This window comes from Chelon labrosus, assembly GCF_963514085.1.
Source record: "Chelon labrosus genome assembly, chromosome: 7".
Taxonomy (NCBI): domain Eukaryota; kingdom Metazoa; phylum Chordata; class Actinopteri; order Mugiliformes; family Mugilidae; genus Chelon; species Chelon labrosus.
In genome coordinates this window covers 9059180-9084334 of record NC_140343.1, presented here as the reverse complement: position 1 = coordinate 9084334, position 25155 = coordinate 9059180, and the positions used below count along the sequence as shown (strand labels likewise).

The 25155-nt window shown below is 43.1% G+C and overlaps 1 protein-coding gene across 3 annotated transcripts in view; it reads left to right on the top strand.

Annotated features, from left to right (window-relative positions):
* The window catches only part of ddah1 (dimethylarginine dimethylaminohydrolase 1), a 92137-nt gene that overhangs the window by 61606 nt on the left and 5376 nt on the right, over positions 1–25155 (top strand). For all 3 annotated transcript variants that reach the window (XR_014699161.1, XM_084548249.1, XM_084548248.1), the window contains 4 exons: positions 4230–4329; positions 6013–6086; positions 16019–16138; positions 21219–21362. Coding sequence is in view for 2 of the 3 variants with exons in the window: in XM_084548249.1 (XP_084404375.1) it covers positions 4230–4329; positions 6013–6086; positions 16019–16138; positions 21219–21362 (438 nt within the window). In the remaining variant the exon portion in view is untranslated. The remainder of the gene's footprint in view (positions 1–4229; positions 4330–6012; positions 6087–16018; positions 16139–21218; positions 21363–25155) is intronic.

Below are 25155 nucleotides of genomic sequence, written 5' to 3'. Positions count from 1 at the left end.
CATAATTACAGCTCCACCAGCTCTTTAAGGCGGCCCATAGCAAAACCTTTAAGCTGCCTTTCCTTTAATTAGACTGATACAGGTGAAGCTGGCTGAAGAACAACAGAGAATTAAATCTCATTCATTACACTCTGCTTTAACGTTGAAGCTCGCCCGTGTGAGGTGGCTGTGCATAATTTAGCTGTGACAGGAGCAAAGAATATTCATCACACATTAGAGGTTTAGACGTGTGATTTAAGTTTTGACATTTCTGAAATGCCATTCTCTTGGGACTTTGCTGTACTTGGCCGCAGTCAAAAACAAGTGATGATCTTGTGGGTTAAAGAAAAGTTGCAAACTGATTTAAACAAGAGGGGCCAGTCGGAACAAAACTCAAATTTCTCTTTAAAGTTGATGTGTGACAACCGGCAGGAACTGTATATGGGTTATTTACCCTGAATGTATCCGTTGCAACATAGGGATGTTTTAAACGGCATGGAAAATGTAGACAGGTGGAAGGTGGGAGGAAGGTTTTCTTGACTCGTGTGAGGCCTTCTGCTGCCAAGCGAGAAGAGTTTAAGCACCACACCCTATAGAGACGCTGCAGCTGAACAGGTGCATCTGATTTTGGCCTTTCTTCTCATATGAATAACAAGCCTTTGCTCCAATAGCCCCAGGATTCATTTACACAATGGGGGCATCATTTGAGATGTGACGAAATGTTATTTTTCTGCCCGAGTGACGCTACAGAGACTGGATCCCTGTTGGATTATTTGGGACTCAGGTCCAGATAGCAGATATCAAACGTATGTACACCGGTCAGGCATAACATTATGCCCACCTTCCTAATATTGTGTAGGACTCCTTTGTGCATCCAAAACAGCTGTGACTCATCAGAGAATGGACATGCACCTTCTGAGGGCATCCTGTGGTATTAGTGGGAGCCTTTGGGTCCTATGGGTTGATGTTAGGGGCCTCTGTGAATCAGGCTTGTTCCAGTGTATCCCAAAGATACTTGATCAGTTTGGGATCTAGTGAATTTGGCAACACCTTGTGCTGTAAGTAACTAAGTTACATGGTTTTAATGTTATGGATGATCAGTGTATATTGCACATGGGAACAAACGTAGTTATAGCACAGATATTACAGATGTTACAGTTTGTGTGGTGATTGTCCAGTGTGTGCGTGGCCTTCTAGGAGCAGGCTTGATTTGTAGGTTTGTAGCTCTTCCTAGCCTCCCAGCTAACAGTAGCCCTTCCAGTTTCCTCTTTTGCTTGGCGAACACAGACTATTAGCACCTGCTGTTATGCAGAGTTATTTCCTTTGACGCAGGTGCAGAACGTAGGTGCCATCTGGCTGTAGTCATTGCGATGTGTGGAAGTGCAACTTATTTGCCCAGACACAGGTTACTTGAGACGATGTCACGGTCCGCCTTCGTTGCCTGGCAGTCTTTTAATGCCTCTTAACCTCAGGTTAGTCCAGTAAATTGGACTAATTCCTTCTACACAAGATATCCCCAGAAATTAGCCCAAAAGTAGTGCCTTAAATCTATCCCAGACTTACCTGTCCGCTTTGTGCCAGAGCCCCAAAGCTAGTCCAGAGTGCTGCTAAGTGAAGCTGATCCGCAGCCAATAATCTGAGCAAGTCGACATCCAGAGAAATCAGCCAAACTCTCGACTTGACAGATGAGCCTGAGTGGAATCAAGCCATATGGGACTAAATATTACCACAGTAATATTCAGCTTTAAGGCATTAAACAGCTTGTGTTTGATTACAGTTCACACGTTCTGCACTGCACTACACTGCATGGTATTATTTTCGACATGAATGTTGTTTGTACTAAATTTGAGCTGCGACATATGAGTGAGTGTAGGTGTAAAGACTTGAATGATGCCACATGCAGCCACCACACTGCTGTCTAGGGGCCATTACGTTTCATGTGGTGGCTGACGAAGCCTGAGCGCCCTTTGGGTCACATCGCCTCCTGTCATGTCAGAGGAAATGCCGGAGTGCTGAGGTAAAGGGCTGCCTCATACCGTCTAGCAGGTTCCTAGGAAGATGACCAATGTGATACTGAAGGCTCCAGTGTGCCCGAGACAAGTTAAGGAGGAATAAAGTGGAAATACTGGCTGACGTGTGAGGCTCAGTCGGTAAAACTCTTCAGCTCTGTTGTACAGATCTGGAATCACTGACTTGGAGAGAGAGAGAGACATACGCACAGTATTTTTTTTTTTTTACAAACGTCTGAACTGAATCATTTGTCTGAAGTTTCATCGTAAATGATGAATCAGTGATGGCGCAGGAACCGCTTTGCTGGGACCAGCTTCAATCCCGCTGCCGTGACACGCAGAGTCAACCCAACACGTGACTTGAATAAACATCAAAAGGTCCCTCTCATCCATCTGGATCGTTCCTCCGAACCTGACTCAACCTTTTAATTCCCACAAAACATATCTACGAACCTAGCTAAATGAAAAGCAGAGAGCGGCTTGGCGACGCACAAAGAAAAAACGGGCAGGATTAACTGTTACCTATGCAGCACGCTGTTGCTGTCAAAGCTTTTAAGAAACCACTAATGCATCTGTGAGCCCGGTTTCTTGGTAGTACGCTGTGTTCCTCCTGAGTAACTCAACCAGAAAGACGAGCAGAATGCCTGCAGTGAAGATGAAACATGGAGGAGGAAAGTTAGATTTTTCTGCGGGATTCCATCGTCCTACTTGTGGAAAGTCACTGATTGAAAGTATGCCATGCTGGTTGTGAGCAACTGGGTCACAAGGCCAGTTCAAGATATAGTCATAAACATTAACTAATGTGGAAAGTAATAGCCTGTACTACTGCAAGTCCGACTGTGTATGTACACATGATCAGGCGTAACATTATGACCACCTTCCTAACATTGTCTAGGTCTCCCTTGTGCCTCCAAAACAGTTTTGACTCATCAGAAAATGGACATGGGTCTTCTGAGGGTGTCCTGGGGTGTCTGGCAACAGGATGTTGTTAGTGGGGGCCCTATTGGTCCTATGGGTTGAGGGGAGGGGCCTCTGTGGATTATCCCACAGATACTTGATCAGTTTGGGATCTAGGGAATTTGGAGGCCAGGTCAGCACCTTGTGCTGTTCTTCATGTTTTTTTGAGTTGTTCCTAAAGCGTTTTTGTGTGTGTCCCTGTGTCAGGCTGCATCTGACGCCATCAAGGAGTGTCATTGTTATGGGGTTTGGGTGCCTGGTCTGGTCTAGATGGGTGCTACATGTCTAAGTAACCTCCACATGAATGAATGCCAGGTCCAAAGGTTTCCCAGCAGAACATTGTATTGTCACAAGATGGTCAATGTTATTTACTTCACCCCTCAGTGGTCATAATGTTATGCCTCATCTGTGTGTTGGTGCTGGTGAGAGGAAAGCTCGTGCGTCCGTCTGCAGGCCTCCACTCTGTTGGAAGTGGACTGCAGTCTACCTGGATGACCTCATGTTTCAGCCTTCTGCAGATGAGGAGAAGCAGAAGCGTTATGTTCGCCAAGAGGCACAGTGAGCAGACTGAGGTCATAGTGAGATAGGGCTCGTGGAAACACTGATGCTTACGCTAACATGACTGGCCTCGGAAACGACTCCCGCGGGAACCCCAAAAGAACAGGACAGTAAAAAATCGTACTGGGCGGGCAGACAGGAGAGCGGACCATCCGAAGTTCAGCCAAAAACAGACCTGCTCTTTCCCCAGGTTTGAGTTCACATCCAGGTGAAATGTGGATTCCCCATACTTTTCCTATGGCTGATGCATTTCATAATATATGCTAATGCTATCCGGGAGGCAGTCATCCTTGCACTTCCTTCCTATAAATATACGAAAGGCAGACGACCCAGAACAGGAAGTCAGGAAGAGGTATTCGCAGAGTTTGTTCTGGTCCTTCGGCGAACCTATTTTCCTCAGCCACTGCCTTGTAAAAGTTTTAACATACTTCCTACAAAATGACATCATTTCACGGCTCATTGAAATGATGTCATTGCAACCTGCCGGAGGAAAAAAAAGTCTCTGTTTCATTGCAGTCAATCTCATGAACCTGGGTCCTCGTAAATACTGTGCCTTTGAGAAATCCAGCAAAGGTCCCCAATATTATTTCCATCATCTTGTTTACAGTATTAGAACTGGAGCACATCGTAATATTTCTGGAGATATTCAAAGGCTCAGCTGCTTTATCCCTTTGTTTAATGTTCACAGATGATTGAAGTCTGTGTGTGTCCCTGTATCTATTCCAGACGGAGGTTATGAAAGGGGCTCTGAAGGATCTGAATCTGAACATCGTGGAAATGACTGACGAGAACGCGACGCTGGATGGGGGAGATGTCCTTTTTACTGGTAGGTTAATGTGCGGCCTCAGCCACAGCAACAGTCTGAGGCCGTCCTAATGTGTTAATCATATCGATTTAAAGGGGTGTAAAAAAGAAATGCAACTCTCAAAGGGTACTCACATTTTGCTTTTTTGTTTTATACAACAAAAAGGTGAGAACTCAGGCTTTTAACCATCACCTGCACCTTGTCTATAAATGTGGAAGCCTGCTGCTCTAAACTCTCTAAGGAAATGCATCCTCAGGTTTTATCTCTTGCACCCCTTTAATTAAATTAACGGCAAGCTGAATACAAATTAAAATACAATTTGTTTCAAACTGTGGGTTTTGTGGAGGTGCTCATTGCCATTGTTTTGCACGCTGAACTTTAACTTTATTGGATTGATTTTGGGTTGTTGAAGCATTGATTTTGCTGTTGTGACATGTGGTCTCCCACCATTTCATAACATGGTATAATATCACTTTTAAGGTGGGACACATTTAGTTCCAGAAAGGCTTGCAAAATTTAAGCAATTTGCTGAAACCTCATACAACAGCTAAATAAAAACCACAAGAGTCAAAGTTCTCATGCATGGAAGTCAGGGCGGGAGGATGTGTTTCCCACTTTAGGTTTTAGCCAATGACCACAAATGTGTCCCAAAGAAGAAAATGTCTTGCGTATCTTGCAAATTTTATGTTGTGACGAATTCTGGCAGGTGATTTAAACTGTGTCAGAGGACTCTTTGTGCTGCGGCCCTCTCCTCTTCCACCTTGTATCCTCTTGTTGTTTGTTATTGCTTAAATAATACTCTTCAAATGTGTCCCTCTTGGTCAAAACTGTCGTAAAGCATCAGGGAGAATTTCCATAACTAATAAACCACATGTAACCTGGGGCTTTACTGCGTTCACTTCCGTCTGAGGGCTGCTGTACTTGTCAGCCTTGTAAACAGGAAACGGCAGAGAGCAGTGGAAATAGCTGAGCTGCTGCAGCTCGTGGACGGTGCACTAAGTGTGCATCTGTGTTTTTGGGATCCTCCACACAAGCATTCCTCTGATCGCCCTCCGTGACCTGGTGCCTCGGCGCACCAAGCAGATTTTCCCATGAAAGAAATCGATGGCAAAAACATTGTGTGCCATTCGACAAATCCGCTAGACTCACCGCGTGCTACCACAGTCCTCTGGCACCGAGTAATAAAAGCGGTGACGGGAAAGAATCAAGAACATGGTGGTCTTCGTTTGATTTTCTGTACATTCTGTTACAGCCGTGCCGTGACTCAAAATGTGGGTCAGTGTCTTCTGCGCTGCACAGGCCACTAGGAAAAAGCATAGTACACCTAATTGGGTTTCTAGACGTTGGCTCTGTGCTGTCGTTCCTTCCAGCTGAAATCGGTTTCACATGGCAGGGCTAGAAACATTTCCTGTTGGCAGGGCCCCGGCTAATGGCTCAGATTGTAAAGGCTCAGCAGCAACATTAGGAGCCCATCCCCGAGCTCAGTGTGCCTCTGCAGCCTCGCCAGGCATTCGGGTCTCTTTTCTGTTTGTGCCCCACCATACTTACCGCAGTTGGCCTTCCTCACATGCGAGTGCACGCTGCGGTGACTGCAGTGTTCAGATATTGCCGCTCTACATGTCGGTGTTCAAGACTTTTAGACTTTACCACAGCTGGTTTTACTGATTCTCAGTAATTAAATCAATTAAACTGTTCTTTCGACAGGTCGCGAGTTCTTCGTGGGGCTTTCCAAACGGACCAATCAGAGGGGAGCAGAGATTCTAGCAGATGCATTTAAGGTGAGTTCATGCGGTGTAAAAAACACATTTAACAACAGTTGATTTTAGGGTGAATAAACAAAAGCCTTGCTGAAAAGTTACTCAATTGAAAGTGCAAGAAGACGTTTACATAAAGCATTTAAAATTTCCTGGGGGCGAACCAAATCTCAAAACAATGAAAGGCAGGAAACTACTCTGTACTCTGTGATGGAAACAACAGTCAATTGACAGGGCACACTGTGTAGTTATATGTGGTTATACAGTCCATTTACATTGTTTAGTCCAGGAAAGATAAAGATCTGTTGCTGGAAAAGTAGACAAAGTGACCCATTGCACAACAGGCAATACTGTAGTCCTGAAGTATTTACGACTTGTAGCTTAAAATAACTATGATGCACATTCATAATCCATGAATGTGAATCGGTGAAATAATATAATCATCATCAAACCTTAGGAAACAATGCGACTTTTGATATACACAAACAGCACTCTACCTCTTCTTTGTATCTTTTCCGAACTGACCTGAGACACTCTCTCTCTCTCTCTCTCTCTCTCTCTCTCTCTGAGCGATCAGACATCACAAACAGGAGAAGAGCAGATAAATGTGTTATCAATCATAAAAGCTTTCAGCCAGGAAGGCCATAGTATCATCACTCCATTCATCTTGCTCTTTTCATTTTTGCTCTAATTTCATTCCACTCTCCATCCATCTGTGCCTCGCTCCTCCCCCGCCTTTTCGTCCCTACCTCTGTCCGTCCACTCCTGCTTCCATTTCTTCTTGTTGGTGCATTCACTTTTCTCTCTGTCGACGTCCAGCTAACAGTCTGCATTTGCAAGGCCACGCTCTCATTCTGGATATATGCAGACATATGAACTGTTGCTAGGTGATGTAGAAACCTTTCAACGCAACCTGTTGGCTGTACATACATACTAATGTCTGTTGGTCTTCAGATTTCCAATAAATTCAGATAAAGTTGGGGTAACCAAAAATAGAAATACTTGCGCAAAGTACCATTAAAAAGTTTCTGCTTCGTTATGCAGCACCGCTGAAGCAGAGCACTCTGAAACTAGACAATTCCCCTGCGGGAAATCGCGAGAGTGATGCAGTGGCCGCAGCAGTCTGCGATACCATGCTATATTGCTGCGACAGTACGATGCTACGATGCTATGATGATGCTACTATGCCGAGATGCTACTACAATGCTATGATGCTAAGATACTAAGATGCTATGATACTAAGATGCTACAAAGCTAAGATACTATGTTGCTACGATGCTAAGATGCTACAATGCAATTATACTAAGATGCTATGATGCTTTAATGATCACCTGTTCATATAGTCATAATATAATCCTGGTGAAAATATTTGCGACTAACGTTGCAAATAATTTCATGTTTGACTACAAAAAGTAATGGTCAGGTCAAGACAGGTATGAAAGTATTCGCGACTTACGTCGCGAATGTCTTTACTAAGTAGCATGTCTTTACTACCATGAGCAGCAGCTATAACAAAAAGCACAACTCAAATAGTCATTTAAGGCCTGGTTCCTTCTGACTGGATGGGTGTGAGTTTGATGTCATGCAGGGTACAACAAACCAAACAGGATGAGGAGGATGCAGTAGGCCTGGCTGAGAGAGAGAGACACTGAGAAATGGTCGTCCTTTACGCCCTTCTACAAACTGAAGGGCAGGTACAGGCAGCAGACCCCTCCCAGCTCCACCTGAAAGCCAGCATCAAATAAGGAAGAGAGTGGGAGGGATCTCACTAGGATCCCCAGACAAAGAACGAGCAAATCGTAACAATTGATCGTTAATCATAATAATTTTAACAATAAAACTCATTACTCCTACCTGAGCAGTAGTTTAACAGTTTACGGCACAGTCTTACAGTTAGATAGACAATAATATTAAACTTAACACATCCAGGCTGTAACAAGGAATCAGCGATGAAGTGAAGACCTTCAAATTGTCCTGCGAGTCCAGCTCTTTGTCTCATGTTGGACGTCACTGCAGTCTGTCTGGATCAGCTGGAGGAAAACTATAGGCAGACAAATAGACATGTCAAATAATGTTATGTAACATACTTAATATAACTCTTATGAGTGTTCAACAGCTCATTATTTATTTAATTAAAAACATCATATTATATTAAATTACTCCAATTATATATATATACTGTCATTAATGTTGTTGCAAGCCATAAATGTTTCCTACTTTATGTGGTGGAATAATATATTTTTCAGTTTGACACAGTTTAATTTAAAAATATCTTCCCTTTAAATTGTAAAACTTCAACATTATTACTGTGATAAGCACCCGCTAGCAAGGCGGCGAATTAGCCGGCGGCTAACCCCACTAGCCTCCGCGTTAGCTCACGGCGAACTGCCGCGGCTAATTCGTGTTTAACTCCCGCGGGTCCGCGGTTAAATCCCGGTTAGCTAGCGGTTAGTTAGCGGTTAGCTCGAGGCTAACTCCGCGGTTGAGTCCGCGGCGTTAAGCTAGCGGCTAGCTAGCTCCGTTAGCTCCGCTAGCTTGCTAACATACATGAGCTATGCTGGAAGGCTAGTCGTCGGCTAAATCACTGGGCGGCTAGTCGTTAGCGTCTGTTACCAGTTTAGCTATTCACTGACCTAATAAGATGAAGGAAACGGGTCAGGGATGTTGTGTCAGGAGTTTCAGCAAAGCAGCCAGATATAATTTGTGTTTAAAATAAAGGAAAAGGTCATAATGTCAGGTTCTGGCCCCCTACAGTACTGCAGTAATGGTTTGGGGGGTTTTAATGTTTTGGCAGATCATGTTTTCCACTGAGAGCTCTTTTCCCGCCTCTCGTCCCCAGCAGCTGCGTGTGTGAACGTGTGTAAGCTGGTTGGGGTCTGGTTGTCATGGCTACCAGGGTCAACTGCTCCTGTTAGAATGTCAGTTGGAAGACGGGGAAAGAGAGAGAAAATGCTGAAAAATCGCCTCGAACAGGAAGGACTTGTGGCCAAACCGTATTTCCAATCATTGAACCGACTTAACTTTGGGCATCTTGAGGCTTTCCTGAACGTCTAGATGTGTAATTTGTAGGTAAAATGAAGAAATGTGACCTATTCAAAGCGATTCAAAGAAAGGTTACGTCTGCTTTCCTCCAGAAATTTCCCTGCCTTTTTAACATGGCAGTCTATGGAGCTGTGGGTGGGTGTTGCTGGCGCATCTTTGTGTCTGACGCCAAAACTATAAGACTTACAGCTTTAGCAGACGAATTTGAGTGAGAAGACACATTTTCCTACGTTTCTATGTATAAATTATGTCTGTCGTGTGAAATTTGTGGCCACGGGAGCAGTTTCTGTGAAGTTTTTTGACTAACTTTCTTCTCCCCTCCTCACTCTAGCTGATGATGTCATCCACTCTAGCACAAACATTCCGCGCAATACACACCCATTATAAACCCTGAAATTTGAGTAAAAACCTACACAACTCTGAGGCTTCATAGTTTAAAAACGGTAAAAGTTGTCGCTAAGTGAAGTGAATCTCTGAAGAGAAGGCAAGAGTACCTACGTTTTAAAGTTTAAATGAAGTCTCTCGGTTAAAGTATGCCAGAGCAGTTCATTGTTGAAAATGTCTGTTGAATTTTTTTTTTTTTTCGGGCTTCTCCATTCATTTCAATAGGGAAATTTGTCGCAGTTTTTTCGCGACTACGTCGCGAAAAAATCTTGTTTGAAAGAACTGTATAGAAGCACACCGAGTCCGATCGAGACGCACGTTTTGATGTATTTTGTGTCTGTGTGTGACGAACGGTATTTGAGTTGAAAGGTTTCGAAAATGCGTAGGAAAAAGTTTAATAATAATAATAATAATAATAATAATAAGAAGAAAAACGTAGTGAAGAACAATAGTTTGCAGTGCTTCGCACTGCAAACTATTGACCCCCATAGCTTTGCTATGAGGGGGGTCAATAGTTTGCATTGCGTAGCACTGCATCACTAATTATTGATCGGTGCAAAGAGTCCCAGCGGCAATTAGCTGTTAGTGCCCGGGTCCAGGACTCAGCTGGCTTTGAGGCATTTTTAATCAAGTATTGATGCCAGCAAGCAGCGGATGACACAGATTAACCCTTTCTCTCATTAATTAATTTATGGGCAGTTTCTCTACATGTTTAATATTAACTAATTGTATCAAAGTGTCCACTTATGACTGCTGTGCAGACTGATTGTTTCTCGCACTTCTCGTCGGATAGTGATACTATAATTAGTTTTCATTTTAAACTAATAAATCGAGTGTGGATGATACAGTCATTAAAGGTGACAGAGAATGAAAAAACGTTTTTACCTTGTCTTAGTTGAATAACGGTAGTCTGCCCGCATTCACGAACATACGAAAAGTGCTAGACATTCTGAACATCTCCGTTTCATAGAAATTCCTCCTTTAGAAATGTCAGCCAGAAAATGGCCCAATCTGAACAACGGATACATATTACGTAACTGCCCCCCCACTCTCATTCAATTCCCTCCCCTTCAAAATAATTTGCATACATCCGCCCTCTCGCCTCCAACGGGAAGTACATTGCAGCAGTGCTTGCGGAGTTCAAGGCGAAATGGCGAGTCGCGTTCCGAGGTGTGCTCTTCCAGGCTGTGCAAGCGGTGTGCAAACTTTCCATTACATTCCCACCGAAAGAAATGCACGAGATGCGTGGCTGCTGTTCATTTATAATCGGATTCCAACTACATTCAACCACAGACTGCTACTTCGTTTGTGTGTCACTCCGAACCTATTCCAACTTTTCTATACACTTTCAACTTTTAATACAGAACAAGCATCCGCCTTTGAGCGAGCCTCTGTCTATTTTGATGCTCCTATTGTTACAGTCTAGTTGAAACGGTTCTATTTTCGTTCTGCTCGAACGGTAGGCTACCGTTAGCCCAAGACCCAAATAGCCTCGGGCAGGTTTATGCAGTAGAGTAGAATTAGTATTTACTCTCAATGTAATGCTGCAAAAGGATTAGGCTAATGTCCAAATGGCCCGTGCTATAACTTCGTTAGGACACTTTGGGCAAGGAATGTATTACGCTTGAAACAAACAAAAAAAACCATTCAAATAAACTTAACATTCAGAAACGTTTAAATCCAGCCTTTGCTGGACTGGTTCTTCTTCCTCCGATTCAGTGTCCTCTTCGGATTCGGGCTCAAACATATAAGGCTGAATCTGTGAATGTGCCAGATAGCGACGTTTACATGAGTGGCAGCAAATGCAGCCAATCAGCGTCAAGTGCTTGCATTTCATAATGAGGTTGCCAGTTAAGCCCGAAGGGGCGCCAAATAGGTGCAAAACCACGCGTTTAAAATCCCCCACCCTAATATAGCTTTCTGAGAGAGGTTTTTAGGAAGCTTCTAAGGCATTACAGACCCAACCAAAATTTTGTTGTCTGCATGTCACATCACAGATCAAGGATAAATACCCCGCTCAATCATTCTATGTCACCTTTAAGTATTTGCAGCAAAACATTTGTTACAGAATTAAAATACATATAAGTACAGGTTTGGTTTCTCAGACTGATTTTTGGTAACAAAAAATTGGAAGGTCACCGGTTCGAATCCATGGGCCGGCTGGCCTTTCTGTGTGGAGTTTGCATGTTCTCCCTGTGTCTGCATGGGTTCTCTCCGGGTACTCCGGCTTCCTCCCACCATTAAAAAGACATGCTCATTAGGTTAATTTGTGATTCTAAATTGGCCGTAGGTGTGCGTGTGAGTGTGAATGATTGTCTGTCTCTGTGTTAGCCCTGCAAGGACTACAGGACCAAACGGGTATAGAAGATGATGGAATGAATGAATATTTATAATAAATAGAAATAGGGCTTTCTGTCACTTGGATCATGTTGAGCAAGTCTGTTATCAGACTGACGTGTTTCACGGATGACCCTGATGCTGCAAACAGAAACGTGTTGGCACAAGAAGCTGCTCCTCAAAGCAGAGTATTGACCTCTGCAAAACTGAACTGGAACACACAGCATTAGAGTAAATGCATTTGTTTATGCTGAATAAATGTGGATAGATGGATACTTTATTTATCCCGTGCAAAATGCTGTGTCCAGCAGCTTCATCACATAGAAACAGTTGCTGCTGTAAAAGATATACAGTAGTATCAGCAATGAGCACAGTCCAGTTGTATCCTCACAGGGAGGCGTTATATGACCTGAGGGACAAACAACCTCCTCAACCTGTCCATGGAGCAGGACAGAGACAGCAGCCTGTCACTGAACGAGCTTCTCTGCCTGACTATGGTGTCGCGTAGAGGGTGGTGGATGTTTTTCATCACGGTCCTTATTTTGTTCAAGGTTCTTGCATCTGTCACTGACGTCAGGGACTCCAGCTCTGCCCCTACCACGGAGCCCGTTTTTGTATCAGCTTGTCCAGCTGTGAGGTGTCCTTCTTTTTATCGCTGCCTCCCCTGCACACCACAGCGTAGAAGAGGGCACTGGCAATGATAGTCTGGTAGAACATGTCCAGCAGCTTCCGGCAGATATTAAACGATCTTAGCCTCCTGAGGAAACAGAGACAGCTCTGACCTTTTTTGTATACACAGTCTATGTTAGCCGACCAGTCCAGTTTGTGATCCAGCTGTAGACCCATGTACTTATAGGTCTGAACCACCTCTACATACTCCCCGTCGATGGTTACAGGCTGCAGGTGGAGCCTGGACATCCGGAAATCCACTACCATCTCCTTGGTTTTAGCTGTATTGTGTCAGAAGGTGGTTCGCTCCGCACCATGAGACGTTGAGAAGTTGTTCATCAGATTCTTGTCTCCATCTCCTGTTCTTGTCCATCCCTGAAACACCCCACAACTGCAGTGTCATCTCAGAACTTCTGCATATGACATGAGTCTGTGTTGTACTTGAAGTCCGAGGTGTACATGTTAGCATGCTAACATGTTAATTATCAACTGTCTGAGGTGATAATATATCAGTGTTTGAAGTGAATGACAATAACACAGACGAAGTGAATGACAATAATCATTCCATAAAACTGTATATAACGCACTCTGTAATAAAGTAGACATCAAGTTATTTCTTGGCAAGTATACAGACCTAAGCAACTTTGATCGGACCAAGCTGTTACGGCTACACAACTGGGTCAGAGTAAGACTTGTGTGGTGGTATAACAGTCTAGAGTTCGTGACTTGGCCCTGGCAAAGCAGCTGTTTTGGCGGCACACCGAGGACCGACACCTTATTAGGCAGGGCTAGTCATATGTTTTGGCCCATCACTGTCTCTTTTCAGTCCTTATTTATGTCAGCCGTATACTCCTTTCCGACCGAATTCCCCTCACATCAGCTTGACATTAATAACCACAACTAACTTCGCCCCTGTCCACTCCTATATCCACAAAAAATGTTCCACAAAAAGAAAAAAAAATGTCCCAAGCATAGCTGATTTGCCTCATTTGAGGATTTCAGCATGCAGCCTACAAACAGGGTCACGGCAGGGGTCACGAACGCAGACTGATCCCGTCTGTCGTGTCTGCTGTAAAGTGAAGACGTTTCATTCTGCTGACTTGCGGTGTATCGCTCTTGGACTCGCTCCGAGCAGCCGTGACAAAGCCGGAAATCTGGCTGACATACGAGTTCAGAGGTGGGTCATGATGCTGAGGGTTCAGCGCGTTACGGTAACCTGAATGGACTTTACTGTAGTGCTTCCATCCTGCCATCTGCGTCTGATTCGAATTCCTCATTATGGATTCCTCTGTGTTTTCTGTTATCTTTGATAAGACGGGGCTTAATGATGCGTCCCTGGCAAATGACAGTAGGAAAAACCACTTGAGCGTCGGTTATTGTTTTTTCCATTTATTATCTGATTGATTCCTCCTGTCACTGTTGTTTTTTCCTTTCATTATCAAATTAAGGATCGTTTTGTTGCCAGGTTTGTTTAGTACTCAACAACTGCGCACAGATGTTTAAGGTTCTTTTCTTTACGGTCCTTGCAGGGGTCAGAGTAACTGATTGAATCGAGCTTTTGGTGGAGTCAAACCACTTTGTTTCTGTTGCAGCTCAGAAGTGTCGACTCCTAATTTCTACCAATAAGATATTAACACGGACACCTGAACGGTGAAGCTCAGTCTGCTTTGCTTCTGCCGGAGTAAATAGAGTCTTCTCAGGTCACAGCATGGCAGAATATCAGCCTGTTAGTGCAGATGAAAAGCGACTGTCTCCCCCGCTTAATTCCCTTAAGGGTTTCTCTTGATAAGGAGAAAAGTATGACTTCTATTTCTAATTTTACACAACAACTTCCTGTTTATGGATAAGGAATGAACAAACTTCAGATCACATTATTCCCAGTTGTGCAGACTGGACTTTCTAAACAAGTGCCAAGAAAAGAGTTCAGCAAAAGATCAAGTATGGGGGTCATTTAAGTTTCCTACATGATAAACTGCCAAGTGCAATCTGTTATTTTGTTATTGAGTCACAGTAACTAATCTAAGTAAACCATGGCACTTTTATTAAGCTAATGATGCAGTGCAAACTTTAACCTGAAATGTGTTAACGTATATATGTTGACATGTTGAATGCAAAATGCGGGAATGAAGTGTAACGACGGAAAATGTACACAGCACTTTATGAAGTTTTATGAAGCTACAAAGCTATAAAAACACATTCAAAACACATTATGCAATTAAGAAAACACATGGATGTCCGTCGCAAAAGATATTTTCTTAGGCTTGGACTAGGATTTATGTGGTTGGTTTGCAAAATGCGTTTGCATGGATTCAGGGGGGGAAAGGTCTTGGAAAATAAGTCTCATATCTGATCATAATTCAAATTGCAGCTCTCTTAAAAGTGAGAAATTCCACAAACAAAATAAAGTCTTTGGCAAAATAATGTTGTTTCGACAGGCTCTGCTGTAATTCTTCGAACATGGACTCCAGGCTTTAAGTCTCGCAACGACAGTGGCTTTTACAAAAGTTTTTAATGAAGGTGTGAGTCCAAGATCAACTGTTGGGGGCCGGAGTTAAATATGTGACCCAGAGAGTACCATTTATAGGATCCCTGTTCTGCAAATACGAGCTGTATTTCTGTCAACGTGGATGCAGTGTGCGAGATGAATGCTGTTTTTACCTCCAGGTCCGGAGAATGAAGTGAGCAGTCTGTAGCTACATGAGCTTCAATGGTGCATGTCATTTAATAAAACGTCTTTTTTTCGTCTTTTTGATACAACTTTTCGCACCGGTTGGAAGTGGCCAGGAAAATGTAGTGTTATCCATGCAACAGTCAGAGTTTAGCAACAAGTATGTGAATGTGATGGCAGTTAAATGGTTCACGCATGTATTGCTGTAAATTTGACCAAACCTCACCAACACAGTCCCAATTGTTAATAAATAATAAATAACTGAGGATGTTTTGCAGTGTTTTTGAGACTTGTAATAGCAGTTATGTAACGTTGTAGAGAGATTTAGTTGTAGTTGCTCTCTGAACCACAATCAGCAGCCATGGTTAGGTGTTACTGAGACGATTCAAAGTTTGAGAGCACAGTTTTTATATAACCTGTGTTTTCATAACACTTTTAATGAAGACATTTGGTATGCAGACATCCTGCAGCCAGGGAGAGTGTCACAAATCAGGCTCCTTCTAGCTGCTCTGTAATCTCCCCGTGAGCCTCGAGTCCAGTGACATCACCTCTCAGACACTCCTGCTGTTTCCGCCCCTGAACTACTCAATTTAAATGCCACTTCAGCTCCCATCTATGATACGATGATACTGCACAGATTGCCACTGTGCTCTTTGAATCTTTTGAAATGGCGGCATATTGCAGAGTAGAGCTGTAGCGTAATGTGGCTTTAAAGATTGTGAACTGTTATATCTGAGAGAGAATTTAGAGAGAGAATGTCGGAGAATTTGCACTGAGCAATATTGCGTTGTCTACATTTGGTTGGATAAAGTATTTTGTTAATCAGTAACTGACGATTAACTATTGTGTTTTACAGGACTATGCTGTTTCTACCGTGCCTGTGCTGGAGGGACTGCACCTGAAGAGCTTCTGCAGCATGGGAGGACCAGGCCTCATTGTCATTGGCTCCAGCGAACCAGCGCAGAAAGCCCTCAAAGTAGGGAGCTTGTGTATGTGTGTCTGTTGCGTATGTCAACACAATGGCTATGCTTTCCCAAGCTGTAGTCATGGAAACCTCTGAACCAATGTGTTGGCCCTGTTTTCATTACCGTGACGCACATTGACGCAGCAGATTCATCTTGACTCCAGGCTTGATCCCGTTAGCAGGAACAACGCTGTCCTTTTTTTTTTATATGCTCTGCAAAGTATTCAGCAAGAATAACACTACAAGACAGAACATGGCACGTGTTGATTCAGAGCAGGCTCCCTTACTTACAGCCCAATGGCTGCTTCCCGCTGGAAACGCATTGAAACCACCTGTCACCTTAATCCTTCCTCGTTAATTCATATTCTCAGCTAATCTGCGGCGCCTGCCCCCGGCGCTCGCACTCCAGCTTCAATTACCAAGGTATTGTCCTTCCATTAAACAGCTTGAGCTCATTACCGCATTAAAGGCGTCTGGATCGATTTCTCATCGCAACAATGGGAACCAACGGGACGCCGGGACATGAAGAGGAGACGGTTTAGCCCCTGACAGAGACGGATTGCTCGTTTACACCAAGAGGGTAATAAATCTCAGCCCATCCCTTTGATGGAATTATCCCCAAAGATTCCCAGACATCATGATGTGAACTTTTTTTTTTTTTAAGTGTCACACATGACTTAAAGGCAGCGCAATATCTATTTACACAGCACACACACTGTATATATAATTACATAAGTAGGAGGACTTGCACAGGAGTACATACACCCTTGGCCTTGATGGATCCTCTCTGGCAGATTCGACATTTCCCTCTCGGTGTGATGTCGCCCCCTACTGGTCAGGCACTCAACAGGGTTGGTTTAAGTCAAGTAAAAGTCACTTTTTGTGCTTTAGGGGCAATTAAAACCTGACCATCAGACAGCCTAAGGTTAGACTTGTTGGGTTTTCTTTCTGAAATACCCACAAGAACGTAACAAGAATCTACGCACAAGCACATGAGCCAATTAATTTTATATTCCGGCATCGACTCATTAAGATTCCTGCCTGTTTGATCACCCCAGTAATTAGCTACTGGGAGCGAGGAGTGGCCGATAGCGAGGCTTAATGACAGAGTGCTCGCTTTCTAATTACGGCTTACGTCACCCTCTCTTGCAGCAATTAGCTCCTGTTTTAAAGGGCCTTTAACGACCCTGGATTTGTAATTGGGTAATGTTCTCTTTGTGGGGGGAGTGGGATCTTATGAATGCAGTTTTAATGAATTCAAACTGCTTGTTTTGGAGGTGGATGCAGCTCCTCACGGCAATGAGGCTCATTGTCTGTGTACCCTTGGAACAAAGACACTTTGTACAAATTAAAGTTGGAGCCCGGCTAATTGAGTTTGTCCTCAGGGAGATATATTTTGCTGCTGTAGGATAGGAAGAGAGCAGGGTCTGTCCTGATTTATTATTGGTTTAAATAACTTGCGATTCATATTAACAGTATAGAGGATTTGGAGTCCATCAAGACTTTTTGGTCTCTGCTCAGGAGGGCTCACTGTTCCGGATATGTATATGTACACGTCTGTGTTTACCGCAGCTCTCCCCGGGATAGGAATGCGCGTTGACCGGATGGATTTCGTCATCCATCTGCCGCTGTCGCTGCCAAGCTCGCTCATGAAGTCATCATCCCAAAATACAGCCTCTGTCAGAGTCTGCGGCGCCCACTCCCTGTGCTCTCACACACACACTGTTCCCTCCCTAGCGGCGGACTCCCCGGCAGGCCTTAGCTCACCACTCGCCCCTTTGCTCAGCCTTTTTTGATTCATGAGCTCATATCTCTCTGCTCTCTTTTTTTTTTTTATCTCCACCTCAAGGATGCACACACGCTTTATAAATATTGTGGTGACAACAGAGTAAAGGTCATATTCCCGGATGAGCACATACACACACAAGTGAGGGACAAAAATAGGAATTTGAACATGAAGTTTGATGAGAAGTGTTATTTAAAGAACCGATTGGTGAGCTGCTTTGGAGCAATTTCCTTGCTAGTAATGAGTCAGAATCAGATCCCTTGAGGCAGCTGTAGCAACTGATTTCACAATTTAGGATACAGACTTAAGTTTCTGAATCAGAGCCGTGTTCCAAATACTGAATTTATGCTATACACGGTATGCTATGTTGCTAACATTGCTAACATGCTACTGGTTTGCTAGGTTTAAGCCATTAGCCTGAATCTAGCCTTAAATCTCAACGTCATTAGTTTTTTGCTGTGGAAAGAAGCCATCAAGCTGTAAGTAAGGCTCTAAATAAACACGTGTGGCGTTATAAAAGGACAACTTTGGTACAGTGAGTATTTGAGAAGTTAAAATTTAGAGGAAAAATGTCTGATGATGATCTGATCAACGCTTCCTCGGGCTGCTGCGTTCTCATTGGTCCATTCAGATGTCGTTGCACCACGAAAGGTTAATTATATAAGTTATTTATAAGTCAGTCATCATTTGGGTGATTGTGAAAGTCAGTAGACTACAAGGATCTGTAAATGGAAAAGGGATTTGTTTTCTGTGTCTATGAGTCCCTGAGAAATGTGAATTGTTTCAGGACACTACTCTAAATAACAGATTGTTGCCGGAGATGTGCTTACTCCCATTTCCTTCATTCTCCCATATTACATCATGTTCTACTGGACACCTCAGGGCGCAGCAGTCAACGCTCCGTATAGCCCAATAATATTTCCAGAGTGACGTGTCTGTCAAGAAGAAATAACAAACATTTCTAGTACATCAACAGGAAGCTGTTTCAGTCTCATTTCCCTTCTGGATTTGTACTCATCCCCCCGAGCAGGGTTTATCTTGTACACGCTGCTGTTGCTGCTCAGGGAAAAGAAGTATTGTAAAACTTTTAAAGGCTCCCCGGGAGGGAGTGCTAAAGTCGGCATTATAAATATTCAAACCAGGAGCCAAAAACGCAGATTATGCTGATTAACCCAATGGAAGAAACCAGGCCCAGTAAACTGTCAGGGTTTTTCTGTGTTAACTGGTCGAGATTGTCATTGCCCAAGGGAGGATTTTATTACCTTCCAGTAAATATTTTGTTTTAGCAGCTCTGACTGAGCACATTTCGCTGCCCAGTTACCACTCTGCGTATTAACAGGACCTCGGCTGTTGTCCAGGATTAAGTCACTGTTGATTTGCTGTAGATGTACTCTTGGTCAAAAGCCAGAATGACTGTGTATAAACCTTGGCTCTCCAGTGTTTTTTTTTTTACCCTTTGTTTTGAAGAGTCTAAGACCTTAAGATTTGAATATAATAAAACATCTCATCTGGTCTTACATGGTCTGTTTCCATTAGTCATATGAACATTTTTAAGCATTTAATCACATTTCACGGATCAGGACTTTACAAGAAGCGCGATCATATCTTGCAGTAGGATGTTTTCCTTACATTCCCAAAAACCTCCTGCTCTTTGTTTTCACTTCAAAAAAAAATGAAGAGCGAAGCCAGAACGGCTGTGATCTTTGGTGGAGTCGACGTTTGTTCTACCTTCTACCGCTCTTAATCCCCCTGTGTGGGAGAGACAGCGTCGGCGGTCACGCACATGGACCGGAGTGTTTTCATTTAGGGCTTGATGCAGTCACGTAACACGCCCACAAGTGACCTGGGAACGTGTCTGGTTTCACACATACAGTACAGACGTACATATGTGCTACACCCTGCAGCCCTGCGCATTTTCGTCTCCCATTAGGTTAATGTAATGGATTTTTTGAGTTATCGATGTTAGATGTATAAAAATACTGTTGTACTGTTGTAATGCATCACCTTCTCTAGGTACAAGCGGTTCATTACCGTGTTTATTTTGCGCTCCACTTCTTAGAGATCGCTCATCCTCAACAATGAGCCTGTGATAACTTTTTCCTTGAGCTTTCTGTTCAGCGATGGGATTTACCGCTCATACTAACCCCACAATTGTTGGCCTATTTATTCCGAGTGAGCACCGTCGCCGCTGCCAGAAACATAAAATCTGTCACTTCCTGTGTGCTGAACAGATTTTTCCCAGGAAAGTCCTAACAAAAGTACTTAGAGCAGCATATTTTGCTGTTGGGTTGGATCATTTGATAATGGATTACTACGTGAAAAATCTTCTGAGCATGTTGAGCTTCTTCATCTGTGGCATTATACAAAGTATTTCTGTATGGCCCTCGGAGGAATTAGTTTTTCCTGACTCTGTAAATCCCGGTCCTCCCTATTTCTGTGGAGCTTGTCTGTGGGAAATTAAATAAAAACATTTTCAGCCACAAAGCCCATTGTGCTCTCAACCCATTTTCCTCCCACATTTGCAGACGTGTGTCATCACATTCCCTCTATGAAACCTTTACGTACGTCAAGTAGACGTCACATTGTTTGGATGCAGTGTGGGTGGCGTTTATCAATAAGAACTTGCATCTTGTTCTTCAATGTTGGCATTTTGATTGCCAATAGTTAGTAGACAGCCAACTCAAACTCCATGTGATTAAAGATGGAGGCTATGAGCAGTAGAAAAGACAAAGAAAAGGAGTTGAGAGAGAGAAAATAACAGACTAACAAGCATCGGGTCTAGTTCTGCGGAAATTCTCACTTTTCAAAATACTTTTTCTAAATGTTGACACTTTGGATTTTTCTTTTTTTACTAGCTTTCCACCTCCCCTCCTTGTCTCTGAGGTATCCGTCTGCAGATGTTCTGCTCATAAACATTAACAGGCACCTGCCTCTCCTCTGGTCATAACATCCTCACCTCCCGACTTCCACTTGGCAACACCAGCGCCTTCTCCCCCCACCGCCTGTCCCACCTTGAGCTCTTTCAGATTACATAAATAACATGACATCTGCTGAGAAAGAATGTCTGTCTGCTCCTGTGTTCTCCATTAAGCCCCCCCCCCCCCCCCCCCCCACAAGCGCCCAGAGCGGTTTGGCCGGCAAGAGGATGTGGCGCTGCTTTCGGTATTGCAGCCTTGACTCTGACTCTGATAATCTGAGTAACGGTTTTGTGTCCGTCTTTCTGAACATCACGTGGACTCATATGGCTGTGTTGTTTATTTACCTCAATGTCTGTTTCCTGTCTGTGTCCCCTCTCTGAATGTGCAGATCATGCAGCAAATGAGTGACCATCGCTACGACAAACTGACGGTGCCTGACGACCTCGCTGCCAACTGCATCTACATGAACCTGCCCAACAAGGGCCATGTTCTTCTGCACTGCACAGCAGATGAGTTTCCGGAGAGTGCCAAGGTAATGCTCAGCTCACACGATCACACATTCATCTACAGACCTTAGGTGTTACACTTTTGGGAAGATGGACCACCGTCAGGACAGCCGGTGTGGTTCAGCGGTTTATATTTAAAGAGCACTTATCTTTGTTGCTCTTCGCCCTGTCCAGACCTCAAGCCGGTGAAGAAAACCCTACAAAACCTGTGTTTTATACACAAACCACTGGAGGCTTACCACAGGCTGGGTTTTTTTTTTTTTTTAAACAAAGAAACCTGCAGTTAGATTTGAAATGACCTTTTGCGGACATGACTCAGACATGGACTGGGAGCCAGACACTGGAGTCTTGTGGAAAAATATCTCAGGTGCTCATTTCTCAGAACTCGAGTTAATCGCTAAGGTTTCTTTTGTTTTTTTTATATGAACAATGGGTCAAATGTCAGTTTTTATGAGAAAGATGTGACTTTGTACTGTAATGCTGAACCCACAGAAATCAATCAAGACACTGCAAGTCTTCTTTTAACAGATTGTTTTGGTTTTACAGATGCAGCTTTACTGATTTGGTTCGATCTTCCCACTCTCATCAGCATCATACTTAATATATACTAATATTATACAGTAATCTAATATGTAAGGGACCTGCCAAGCATCAAACGGCATACAAGCAAAGTTGGCAACCTCCTGTTGAAGCAGATATTTATATCAGATCGCAGCTAATAGGAGATTCATTACTGGGCAAACCATAGACAGTATAAAGATGGACGGCGGAACAGCTCTTCAATAGTGAAGCCAAAGCAAGTAGAGCGCCCCCTGGTGACAGGCTGCAGTATAGGTCATAAGCTCCACCCCCTCCATGTTAGTGAATGGGACGTGAGCCAAACTAAAACACTAAAATACACATCAATTAACTTTTTTCAAGGATGATTCTATCATTTTAGGTAGTTAATATAATGTTGATGAATGTTCAAGTGTCAATTTTTCGGATAAGTTTCATTTTAGTTAGTTATTTGATACAGGATGTGACATAATGGTGACTACCAGTTGCCATGCCACCCGCTCCGTAAAGCGGTCCCGTGGGACAAACATTTCCTTGTAACTGGTGGAGGTAGAGCAGAGCGCAGTATTAATTAAACGAAAACACAAGTGAGTCTGGAGGAAGTGTGGTGCAAGGAAGTGGGGCGACACGCTGTCCATATTTATACAGTCTATGGGACAAACACTTGTAAGCTGAATGCCTTTGTAGACACTAATGCTAATTAAGTCCATTATTTGTTTAAGTCCTTTGTTAAACTGTAAGAAACTCACATGCAGCTACAGTACATGCTAATAAAGTATCCCTAAACATACAGCAACCTATTTACATGCAGTATACTAGCAAGATGTGCCTTTCACCCTTGACGCATATTTTCTACAGTGGCTTCACATGAATGACGTGTTATTGTCTCACTTTGCTGGGGTTTGGACAGGCTGAGCAGTAACTATGTTATTTAGATTCTTTTGGGTCGCTCCACATCACAACAAGTCAGGAGATTTCTCACAGGATTGAACCTGGCAACCTACAATCTGCAGAGACATTGCTCAGACCTCAAAATGTACTCTGTGGTTAAAACCCCAACCTCCGCCAGCTATTTTTAGAAGGAAGAATTCACTAAATTATGCGTCTTTGGACTTATATTCACGGCAAAGAGTCAGTTTCTTCCAGGAAGATTAACTGAGGGAATTCAACTCGGGCATAATAAAATCTGTTTGTGTATATTATGCTTCCTGCTCTGGTAGCACCTTCTAACTGAACATTTGGAGCAGCATTTGAGAAATGTATGTTCCCTGTCACTGTTTCCTTTAAAAGGTTAAAACCCACCAGAAATTCGCCTGGAACCCAGTTTTGGCCCCAAACCTGCATTTAAAAAATTGTAGCATAAAGAAAGCGGAAAAAATATTAATAGTTCAAGACATAACACAAGCAGTAAAATAGCAGGGGCAGTATATCAGACTATCATGTCTAGCACAGTCAGTCTAGAGAGCGAGTGCACGTTTCCCAGGGGAACTTGTTGCTTGTTCCTCCAGTGAGATGTAGAGATTTGTCAGCACAATTGCCGAGACACTCAGCAAGACGTCTGCTGCTTTCTAACTCTAAACATTGTCAGTCCTAATCTCCGGTCTATTTTTAGTTTCCTCATCAAGTTATATAAGAGTTCCGCATTAGCAAAGCAGGGGGTCATGAGAGAGGATTTGTGGGGTCGGAAGGGGGTGGAGATGGGGCAACTTTAATGGTTGGCAGTGGCAACGGCTCAGGAGGGCTGTTTGGAGATCAAGAATCTGAGCAGACAAAAGGTCCAGGGAAATATAGCAGCCCCTGTTGTGTGGGACCTCACCACCCCGACCCAACATATAAATCTCAGCTGCAGTAATGAGATCTTGGCTGGAAAAGATCAGAAAGAGACACTTTGGATGTGGCTGCGCTATAAACAGCAGGGGATTTACTGATGTTGTTTTGGAAGAGTTATGTAAAAGTTCTCCTGAGTTATTCTTCTGATTATATGTTGCAGATATTTTGGGTGGCAGTGATGCTTGGTTGGTCCAACATTTTGGTCCAATGTGAAATATAGCCTATAATGTTTCCTAAACAAGGAATCTTTATGACTTTGGGGACCCCAACTTCATTTTGGTTTCTTTGGACTGTAATTAAATTTGTTACGCATGTTTGTAGTACCCAGGTAATGCCTTCTGACGACTATGAGAATCAGACTAGTCATCTCAGCAGCTATTAGACTGATAACCCTGATGTATGGTGCACATATTCATTTAGTTTTTCTCTTGAACTTTCCGTATTGTGCTTATTAGCATGCTATAGGCTAATCTAAGAAGGTGAAAACGGCACATTCACACATTGACTTTAGCATTTAGCTCACTAGCATAGCTGTAGACTGGACCAAGGCTACTTTATGTTTTGTATCAATTAGCAAGTGTTATGTTAATGGGCTAATTCAAGGTGGTAAAACGAAATAATAACATTTGAATGCTAGCATGCCTGTAGACTCTTGTTTTCAACATTAACCTCTTTGACTTTTGTGCTTATTAGCAAATGTTAATAAATTAAGGTGGCATAAATGCCTAATTAGCATGTTGACATTCACAACTGCTCTTGTTCTGAACACGGACCAAGGCTACTTTGTGTTTTGTTTGTAAATGTTTGCATGCTAATCTATGGTGAAAACGGCATATTAGCAGTTAGCTCACAGCACCACCAACATGAATGAAGACTCTTGTTTTCAACATGGGCCATGGCTTCTTTCTTTTTTTGTGCTAATTAGAAAATGTTGATAAAGGTGGTGAAACGACACAATAACACATTGAAGTTAGCATGTAGCACACAGCATCTCTAGCATGGCCGTAGACTAGTGTTTTCAGCACGGGCCAGTGTGAGTTTTCTGCTAATTAGCAAGTGTTAGGATGTTAACTAGTTAAAGTAGCATAAATGGCTTGCTGACCAAGGCTACTTTGTGTTTTGTGCTATGTAGTAAATGTTTCATGTTAATAGGCTAATCTAAAATCAGCAGGTGTTCATTTTAGCATTTAGCTCATAGCACCAGCACTGACCAAGAATTAAATTGGACCCAAAAGTTCACCGACACAATTTCAGAGAAGCAGTTACGTGAGAAATCTTTGGAAATAAGCAACACCATAATTTTTAAAGCAGTATAGGAGTGTTAGAGGTGAATATTGTCTAAATTATTTAAATAAAGCTCTGAGCTTTTCTCTTGCCTACATAGTAGTATGGAAATAAATCAAGTTATAAGGCACCTCAGTGTGGTGCCGT